Raw genomic sequence first — 10,382 nt, 5'->3', positions numbered from 1 at the left:
AGGAGCTTAATCTCCTGAGTGCAAGGATTTTCTACGGTTCACAGATGCATGGTTTCATGTGCAAGACTGATTTATAAAGTTATGAATGACTTGAAAACAAGGCTTCACTGTGTTCTGAAAAATAATAAATTAATTGCCAAGATAAAATAGCCTGAACATGTGTTGATGGAGTGTGAAATTTTAGATGCTGTATAAAGAATAACCACAACTTTGGTTACGCAGCAAGTCAGATATGGCTTTTTTATATAATGCTAATCAAGTTTCCAAGTATGGAAGAAAACCTTTCAGCCAAGGCGTTGGAGCTTAAGAAACCTTTAGCCTTTATAGATTTTAACTGCCCATACCTCAGTAGCCTTTAAAGAATCTTTCAAACCTTTATTAGAATATTGTTTTGTAAAAATTATCTTAGAAGTAAAGCAGGAGATGAGATGTTGCTCATCCTGTATTCTTTAAAAGATATCTAATTGGCACATGTATACAATGAATTTGAAAATTTATTCAGCATGGGATTAAATTTACCAACTCCTTGATTTTACTTGAGGAGTTTTTCTCCTTTTGCAAAGTTGAGAATACTGTAGAAAATTATGAATTTTTATTTATTCTCCCTTCAGCTTGGGTGTTTTATTTTAAATATGGAAAAGTTATTATATTAAAAGAAAAAGAGTTGTGAAGGGTTAATTGTTGAAAATTAAAGTCCTAGTCTTTGTGAAGTACCAGGCACATTTCTAACAAATTTTGTCTATTCTTTGAAACAATATAGCCATCGTAGATAGTATATGTTTGTGTGTGCATGTGTGAGAGTGTGTGTGTATGGATAAGAGATTGATGAAAACAGTGCTTAACTAGTTGGAAATTATCATAAAATCATTTTTCTCTGTAGTGTTTTCCCTTTCTTTCATTATCATATAGTCAAATCTCATTTCTAGCCTTGAACAGAAAAGACAATGTCTTTTCAGTGAATCAAATAATGTAGATTTTATCATTATCTAGTACATCAAACATGTTAATTTATGGCGATGTGAAAGACAGTTGATATTTTTTTATTTAAAAAAGTACATTCAAATAACTTGTTTTGAGATTGACCTATGAAAATGCCAGTCATGTGCTTTCATGATAGATGGTAAGAGAGTTTATACATTTTGTGAGGAGCGATGATTATGTAGGAGATTCAAAAGATTTTTTGAAAAAATACTTGCTATATTTATGAACCCAAATAGTAGTGCATTTCTAAATTGACTTTCAAAAGGAAAACATAAAAGTTATTCCCAATGCTGTTATTTTCAAACAGAGCTATAAGGTCATTCATTCATAAAATGTACTCCGCATAGTCATGTTTATTTTTGTGACATTTTTTAGTAACTAAAAATAATTTACTAACCTTCCAAAACATTCTGAACTATGTGCTTTGTATATTAGTTATTTATTATGAATTTTTAGATAATTTTTAGATAAACACTTTTCCTAAAGCCATATTATTTTTTACACCATCATAGAAGATATCCAGAAGAGTAGTGAAAAGGAAAAAAAATAGGGATGCCTGGCTGGCTTAGTCAGTAGAACATAGGACTCTTGATCTTGGGTTGTGGGTTCAAGCCCCACATTGTGTATAGAGATTACTTAAAAATACACACATTGTTTTTTAAAAAGGAAAAATATATAAAAATTGCTACAGAATGTTATTTTTTCTAAACTTTTTCAGAATATGTGTTATTTGTGATAGTTGCATGGTGGAATAACATGATTTCAAAAACTCCCTAGGAAATCATTTAAAAAGTTAAGATAGCAAAATCATTAGTAAGAAGGGAGTGCTTTGTTTTCCCAATGATTTGGGCCTCTTTACCACATGTTTCTCTTTGACCTTAACTTTAACTTACAGAAATTTCATTTGTTAGTTAAAGGAAAATAGTTCTCCCTGATTATATTTTAAATATTGGGGACAATCTAGGAAAAAAAAACCCCAACTTGATACCAACTTTTATTTCAGCTACAAGAGAAGAAATAAGACAAGTGGCCAGTTTCTGTATGTGACTTCTGAAGGAAAAGAGTTTGTAGGATATATTCTTTAAAAAGCAATAATAATTCAAAAATAGTCAAAGTTTTTATTACATAGATGTAGTATATAATATACAGTTATAAAAACTGCTTGATGAGGACATATAGAAGTTATTATTGAATATTGACTCAAGCAGTTTAAGCATCAAATCGGGTAGTTCAGTCATCAGATTTTAGAGCTGCGTAGAATTTTGTCGTCTAGTCTAGTCCCTTTATTTAATATATGAGGAAACTGAAACAGGGGACTCTAGCTCAAATAAAAAAGCTACACAGGAGGCTGGTGGACATTTTGTCAGCAAATAACAGGTCAGAAGAGTGGCACCTCGGGTTTGGTACAGGAGAACTAAAGTAGAAGAGGAATAAGTTTTGAGCTGTATGTAGAAAAGCCTTCCTTATTGAGGCAGATCAAAAGTCAGGAGAAATGAATAGTGAAAATGAATGTTTCTGGCCTATTTGGCTAAATGTAGAAGAGTGTCCAAACCTGGGGGTTATATCAGGACAAATTTGTGAAAGTAAAATGAGGAGGAGTTGGCCAAACTTGGAAGCTGTTCAAGTAATGTTTTGTTTAGCATCTATTTCATATAGTGTTGGAACAAGGGAAAGAATTGATTGTAATTTAAAGCAGCTCAAGTTTGGAATAAAAATTAGCTCCGGTCAACTTGTGTTTTTCTGTGTTACTGTGTTTTTGTTTTTATTGGTGTTCCTAGTAAAAGGTCCTTTGGAACAAATTTAACCTTTAATTTTGCTAACCTAAGAAGAAAAGGGCTTTTAAAAACCTTAAGAGATCTTTCTCAAGAGATCCACATATCCTGGTACAGTAAAGTGAGAGCAAATCTAGAACCTAAAGACCCATGGAGTTGGGTTTGATACAAAAGAGAAAGCCTGAAGAAATAAATACTAGATTGGTTGCAACCACATGGTGCAGTAGAAAGGGCAAGGCTTTGGAGTTAAGATGGTCCTTTGTTCAGATATTGACTCTACAGTCCACAGTGTTATACTTCTTGGATCATCACTTTTCCTCATCTGTGAAATGAGGATGCTAATACTTGCCTCATAGAAAAGTTGTTGGGATTAAATAGCCGGGTAGTGTATGCAGCACTTGGTGTGTAGTCGGTTCCCATCCCATGACGGTCGGCTCTGGCCCCTCTCCTCGGGCACGCATGCACGTGTTCTCCTTCAGAGGCTGCAGAGATGCTGTGAGTGATGGAGTAGAACTGAACGTTTTTTAAGATAAAAATTTATTTAAATGTTTTTAAAACTTTTTTCTCTCCTTCTACAGGTCATCCTCATAGAATTTTTACCAAAGACACCGATTTTTCGACCAGATTAGCATTCACTTTATTTATAGAGACTTTCCAAGTATGTTGTCTTTCCAATGGTGCCTTGCTTGGTGCTCTCCTGGTGGTGACATAACATTGGTTCTACAGACTCGTGTGGTGGTTTTTTTTTTTTTTCTGTTTTTGTTTTTTAAATAACCGCATGTTCTATGTGTGCATTTTTGTCAAACTTTGCAACAGTTATTTCATACAGATGTTTAATACTTAAGTTATTGTGCTCTTTTCTGTTATGTATTCTGATTTTCAAGGATTACTTTTTTTGTATTATTGAAAAAATACATTTGAACTTAGCATAAAAAGTGGCCAGCCTTTTTTATTTTATCACCAAGGTACACACACAGTCCTCTTTATGAATTCCATAATATAGAAGAACACTTTCGTAAGGCTCCCCTTATATATTCCAGGCACACTCTTTGTATTATTTTTCTTCCTTTTGAAAATTAAAATAGTTATTATTTTAAAATTGTAAGTTTTCTTTAATAGCTTTTTGGAACCTGACATTTCCTTTTCCATACAATTCCTAATGCTCTGTTTACAGCAGAATTATCTGTAACATTATGAAGACCTGTCAACAAAGTTTGAAAGTGTTTCTGTCTTCAGAGGTAGTAAGGCAGGATCAAATTATTTTTAATAGAATAGACAAATAATGAATGGTATGCATGCACCTAATGGTTACTAGAGCTCAGGATCACAAAATATAGTAGCATTACAATCTGTGTATATTTTTGATCAAGATGATAATGGCCTTACTTGTGTTATTTTTTGTTTATCAAATCTTATATAGGAAAGTATGGAAATACTTCTTTTAAAAATTTCTAAGGAAAATATTTCTCCCAATCTAACGTAATTGTAGACTGGGTATATGTTTCTGAAGTTTTTGAAAGAAAGCAGAAGTTCTAGAATTAAAAGTAAGCTGGTGTTTAAGCACCCCATTGATATTTAGAACAGATGACTATTACTAAGAAATGGAGGACATAGTACTCTTTTTATCCACTAGGTTGCTTTCAGTTAGTTATGTGTACTTTTTTGACTGAGAGTGTGACAGACATGTAAGTTTGAATCAGATTAACATATTTCTTTTATATATATATATATATATATATATATATACAAATATACATATTTTTTCCTTCTTTTTGGTTGTACATATCTCCATGCATTTTAAAACTTTTTAAATTTCTGAATGGCCTATGTGTAAATTTTTGTTTTTATAAACCTGAAATTATACAAGTTTTAATGTGTGTCAAGAACTTGTTCCATACAACTGTGGTATCTAGCAATAATGTGAATAACTTTTGAAATTATATAAACTATGCTTACTAATTTGTATTAAGAATTGGTACCACTATACAATATCTTTTCTCCTTGTATTAAATCTTTTAAATACCAGTTTCATTAATTTATATACCTGTATTTTTTAATAGCATTTCTCTGTACTTCTCCAAAGTACTGTAATTCTATATAAATTTGAATAGTTGCATTCTAGTATTTTATATCCTATATCCAACATTGGACATTAGGAATTATCTTAAAAACTAGGGTGTTTGTTCGTTTTTGGTTTTTTATTTTTTTTGTCTGAGAATTATTTGTTTCCATTGCCCCCCAAAACACCTAACAACTTGAATTTATAAACCACTTTTCCTATGAAGAGCTCAGAGTACAAAGATTCAAACACTTCTCGCTTTATTGACTTTATGTCCAGGGCATGTCCTACCACCTTAAAGTATTGGAACTAAAGGGTGATGCTATTCAAAAACTAGTATTCCTGTATGGTTTCAGTATGAACATTTATTAAATGGAGAAGGCTGTCTCTGCCTCAGGATTCAGAAAGAACTGAAAAATCTGTAAGTAGACACTCCAACACAGTATTCCATACCTAAAATTTTGTAAATTTGTAGAGTACCATATTGGTCAGCTTCATAGGAAGAACTGTACCTATTTCGACATAATTTTTTTCTCCTGTTATTAGTCTTCTGGAAATTATAATTTTAAAATTATTCCCATAAGAATATTTTAACAGTAAGATAATATTCATAGTTGATAATATTTAAGGATAGGGTTTTTTTAAGCTTTTCTGATTTTGAGAGGTAGGTCAGTTGCTTTAAGATTCCCTAGAAATGTGCACTCTTATATTTCTACTGTGTATATAGAACAGAACGATGAATGATTAATATGTGGCATCACCATTAGCCAGTTATACCTTGAGCAGTTAGATTTCCTTGTTCGGGTTTTCATTATTAGCTCCCAGTAAGCCCTCTGGCTTATCTTTTCTTGATTCATGAATCTAAGGGCCCGTGTTACTGGAAGTTGAAATGTCAGAGATGCCGTTTTTGTGTGAACATTAGTCCAAAGGAAATATCTAATATGGCAATTGTTCTTCAATTCCTATTTTCTGACTTAAAGTTTGTGAGACATAAATTTTAAGTACTTTTTAAATTGGCTAAGAAAAGGTATTATTGGCAGAAAATCTAATGTATAGATTTTGCATAGGCTAAGTGATAAACTTGTGATCCTTGTTTACATGTTATTGGCATTTTACAGGTAGTCCATCATTCTTCTGTAGAAACATTTACTTTGCATAGCTTATTATATTTTAATACATGACTATAATGTATCTGGTTAAAATGTATACTCTAAAACCTAATGACTATTGTAAAACTCAAGTGACACATTTAGCTTCTAAGGCAGATACAAGAAGAGGGTCACCTTACCTATATCAAATGGTCATCAGATGCTTTATTAAGACTCTTTAATGACTAGGTTCCATTCTTTTGAAATACAAACATACAGTTTTGGCCTAAAATCAAGAAGTGTTCAAACCTTTAATAGTAAGCAATTTCCTTTTCTTATTAGAAAAAGTACTTTTATAATTGAACAATTTTACATTGGGAAGAACTATAAAATCTCCATGGTTGTGTTCTCAGTGTCATTTGTAGACAGCTTCTGGTCGCTTCTTTATATTAGTAGACACAGGCAAACTGTGTAAAACTTTGACAACATCCCACATCAGTCTTCGTTTATAAAAGAATGGTATTAATAGTAACATGTACACCTGGATCCACAGTTGCATGTGTTCAAACTGCAATAGTCTTACATAACGTTATGTACGTAGACTGTTTTAACTTTGATGGTATTCTGCTTTACAATTATAACCTTGAGCTGCATGCCTGATTTTCAGTGTAAATATTTGCTTTGGCTCCACTGTTGGTCAGTAGTACTAAATCAGAAGTACAATCTGTTTAAAACTGTCTTTGACTGAATTCCAACATCTAGTCCTGGACGCTGTTTCCTTCCCCCATCCTGTCCTTCTGAAGTACTGTGGGCCCTTTTGCTGCCCTTTCAATGTCCAGAGTTTTCATCCAGACAAGGACATAGCTCACATTGCCTTCTGTCTTCCTTCCCCAGAGCTCCCAGTCCGAATGGTAATTCTTTTGCCTTGTTGGCTAGGTGTTTAGAGGGTGTTTAAATTGAGTCGCATTAAGTCACAAATTAAAAAATTTCCAGACTTAAGTTTCCCATCGCAGTGGCAACAATTGGTATTTTCATTTTCATCATATTCTATCAGTCCAGACTTTGCAAGGATGGTTGCAAGTGGGGCTTCTCACACCACCATTTCTGAAGAAAGCTGATTTATATCTAGTATTATGAAAGAAGAGTATTAGAAGAGGCTCAAGGCCAATCCTTAAAAATTAAAAAAAAAAAATTATTTTTGAGAGAGACAGACTGTGAATGAAGGAGGGGCAGAGAGAGAGGGACACACAGAATCTGAAGCAGTCTCCAGGCTGTGAGCTGTCAGCATAGAACCTGACGCGGGGCTTGAACTCACGGGTTGTGAGATCATGACCTGAGCTGAAGTCGGATGTTTAACCAACAGAGCCACTCAGGTGCCGGTTTGTTTATTTTTGAGAGGGAGACAGAGCAGGTATGGGAGAGAGGCAGAGAGAGAGAGGGAGACACAGAATCTGAAGCAGGCTTCAGGCTCTGAGCTGTCAGCACAGAGCCCGATGCAGGTCTTGAATGCATGAATGGTGAAATTATGACCTGACCTGAAGTCAGATGCTTAACCAACTGAGCCACCCAGACACCCCAAGGCCAATCCTAAGCCAAATTACTAATTATCCCATAATAGTTGTGTTTAAATATTCCTTCAGATAGAATAGCCAACTTTATGTTATTTTTAGGAACATACCTTTACGTTGAAATTTGAAGGTGATTAGTCTTTAAAACTTATCTTGTTCTGTAGGTTTACAGAGATTTTTAGATAGTAACATAAGAGAAGTTTAAATATTGTTTATATTATGAGTCATAATTCTGTGTACTTGTTTTTATAATTGGGAGCAACATTCCCCTTCCTCCCACCATGGTAAACTGAAACAACAGAGGTTGTTTGTAGCCTTAATAGACTGTACTGAAAACAAATTCAGAATATGAATCCAGACTTTGAATTTATTTCTGATGTTCTGTAAAATCATCAAATCACTTGGCTCCTTTGCAATTATGTTTATTTCCACAAAAGGAAGATACTATAACTACCTCGTATTTTTAAATCATTTATTTTGCTGTTATTTACTAAATCCTATATAAAAGTAAGTAGCTAGATGTTTAATAGTAATGAATATCTTTTTTGATTGATTTGCAGAGTCAGCAGAAACTTGAGTTACTGTCAAATTTTGCATTTAAAATTAAGACTAACTTATACTCCTTATATATGTTTATAGTAATGGTTTGCATGTTTAAAAATCACATAGACATTAAATATAATACTTGAGAAAAGTTTCTTTCTAATAAGAGCCTTTAAGATATAGGTACATCTCAGAAAATTAAGCAAAACCATGTCTCCCCGCCCCCCACTTAAGTAACATTTCCTCTACTTCATAAAACATGGTGCTCAGAATATGAGAGTTTAGTGCTTTTTTCTCTGTATGAATGATAGTATATTGCTTTCCCAGCTTTGAAATATTTCAGTAAACTATCTATACAGGCATTCTTAATTTGGGCAGATAAGCCAACATTTTATTTATTTTTAAAGAAGGTCAACCAGCCTCTAAATGAAGAAAAGTAATGGATCAGTGTTTTGGCTACTCTTTTGGACCATGATACATTCTCAAACTGTGGATTTCCTCCTATGATCTCTCCTGTGGGTTCATAATTTAGTATAATTGGTTCCAGTTCTTTATTGACACAATCACTATACAGATTTAAAATGTTCTAGAAGGAAAAATCATTCTTTTCTCTCAAGAAACCCTTTGGCACTAATAAAAAGACCACCTCCTTCTTTATCTTCTAGTAGCAGCTTATTTAATTAGGTAATTGCAATAATCTCATTGCACAGCTCTGAAGTCTTCGTGAACAGGAGTTTGTTGTAACTGAAGTTATCAAAGCTCTTTAAAAGTCTCTGTTTCTTTTTACATTTGTTGGAGCTAATGAGTGACATCTTGTGCTGTCAGAAGAGTTAAGCATTATGAAGCTGATAGTAGAAGTAAGGTAGACATGATTGGAAAGCAATAGGCTGAAATCTACTGGCCAAGAGAAATAACTGCATTGTTATCCTACACTTTGGTTTACAAGGGGCAAAATTATGCAATGGCTGGAGTTGCACACAGCTTTATGCTTCTTTTTATACATTCTTTATGTGTTACAATGGAATTATTTTTTTTAAAGAAAAAATAATTGTTCTAGATAGTTTTCCTCTGCTGTCATGTCCTTTGAGAAGATAATGGGAGGCTACCTTGAATAAAGTATTCTTTTATTTATCTTTTATCATGTTAAGTGTGACAATTTTTAAAAAAATACTAAATAAAGGATTTTAGGAATTCATTCCTATATATATCCTTAATGAGCATGGATTAGTTTTCAAATAGAATAATCAGAAACTTATGATGGGTGAACAGTTATGCAGACCCAAGATCAGGGTCCTTATTTATGTTTTCAGGTAATTCTAGTTATAGTCAGGTAAGTCTAGTAACATTTTAAAAAATGAAAATAACTTTGGTAAAATATACAGTTGAATTTTAAAGGTATGTTAGAGAGAAATTAACGCCATTGTCAAATGTCTGTTTTTATTAAAATGAGATTTTTGTTGATTAGATAAAAATTTGGTGACCTTCATAATTGTGAAGAAATACATAGATGGGTTATATTTAAGGCAGTTTGCTTTTTGGTCACATGTTGGTTGCATTATATTTAGTCTTATAAAATCACGTCTTAATTGACAGGGTTTTTATAGGAAACAACTGGATTTCTAATTTGAAATAGAGGACTTTACTTTTTCTTTACTTGCTTGGTTTGGCTAGTTGAGTTTTGTTGAGTTGGTTTTAATGAGTGACTTCAGTACATGTTTCTATGCTTGAAACTAAAATGTGGGCTGATTTATAGCATTTAGTCTTTGAAGACTATACTATATTAAATAAAATTTCAAACCAATTTTGGTGAAGTTGGAAAAGAGAGCCTGGTACTTAGAGATCAAATCACTTTAAAAGAAATTGACCAAACTAATGATGTTCGTTGAAATGACCGTGTATATGGATACACACACATACTTCTATAGACATGGTCTGTATAAATATCAGGGAATAAAATAATTAACATTATGAATATGAGTTTAGGAACTATGCCTAATAAACTTTTGTATTAATGTGTTCATAAACTTGCATGTAGTTAGAAAAAAGAATAGGAAAAAATACAACGTATATATTTCTTTTTTTTCCCAAAGATCTTATTGTTGTTCCTAAATTTTAAAAATCAACACAGTTTTTAAAATAGGACTCTCCATCATCTTATTTAGGTTTAGCATTGGTTTTTAAACTTTCAGGGAGAGACAAATAATTCTATTCATTACTCCTGTAAATACATGTATTTAAAGTTTGTTGTATTGTTTCAAATAACTCATACAGACTTTTACTTTTTCATTTTATTTGATGACCCAGATCTAGTGCAAACCTTTAAGAATGTTCCACATATATGTAGGAAAAAATACGTGTGTGCATACACACA

General features: G+C 32.6%; 1 protein-coding gene across 1 annotated transcript in view; it reads left to right on the top strand.

Moving 5' to 3' along the window:
- The window catches only part of CHIC2 (cysteine rich hydrophobic domain 2), a 58,891-nt gene extending 54,107 nt beyond the window's left edge, over window positions 1–4,784 (top strand). Inside the window, exon 6 of the mRNA XM_039220468.1 lies at window positions 3,332–4,784. Coding sequence (XP_039076399.1) covers window positions 3,332–3,382 — 51 coding nt within the window. The 3' untranslated portion in view covers window positions 3,383–4,784. The remainder of the gene's footprint in view (window positions 1–3,331) is intronic.
- The last annotated feature ends 5,598 nt before the right edge of the window (window positions 4,785–10,382 follow it).

Source organism: Hyaena hyaena, unplaced genomic scaffold (assembly GCF_003009895.1).
Source record: "Hyaena hyaena isolate Hyena2069 unplaced genomic scaffold, ASM300989v1 scaffold_891, whole genome shotgun sequence".
NCBI lineage: Eukaryota > Metazoa > Chordata > Mammalia > Carnivora > Hyaenidae > Hyaena > Hyaena hyaena.
Note: the sequence above shows the minus strand (reverse complement) of the source record. Positions and strands in the feature narration are given on the sequence as shown.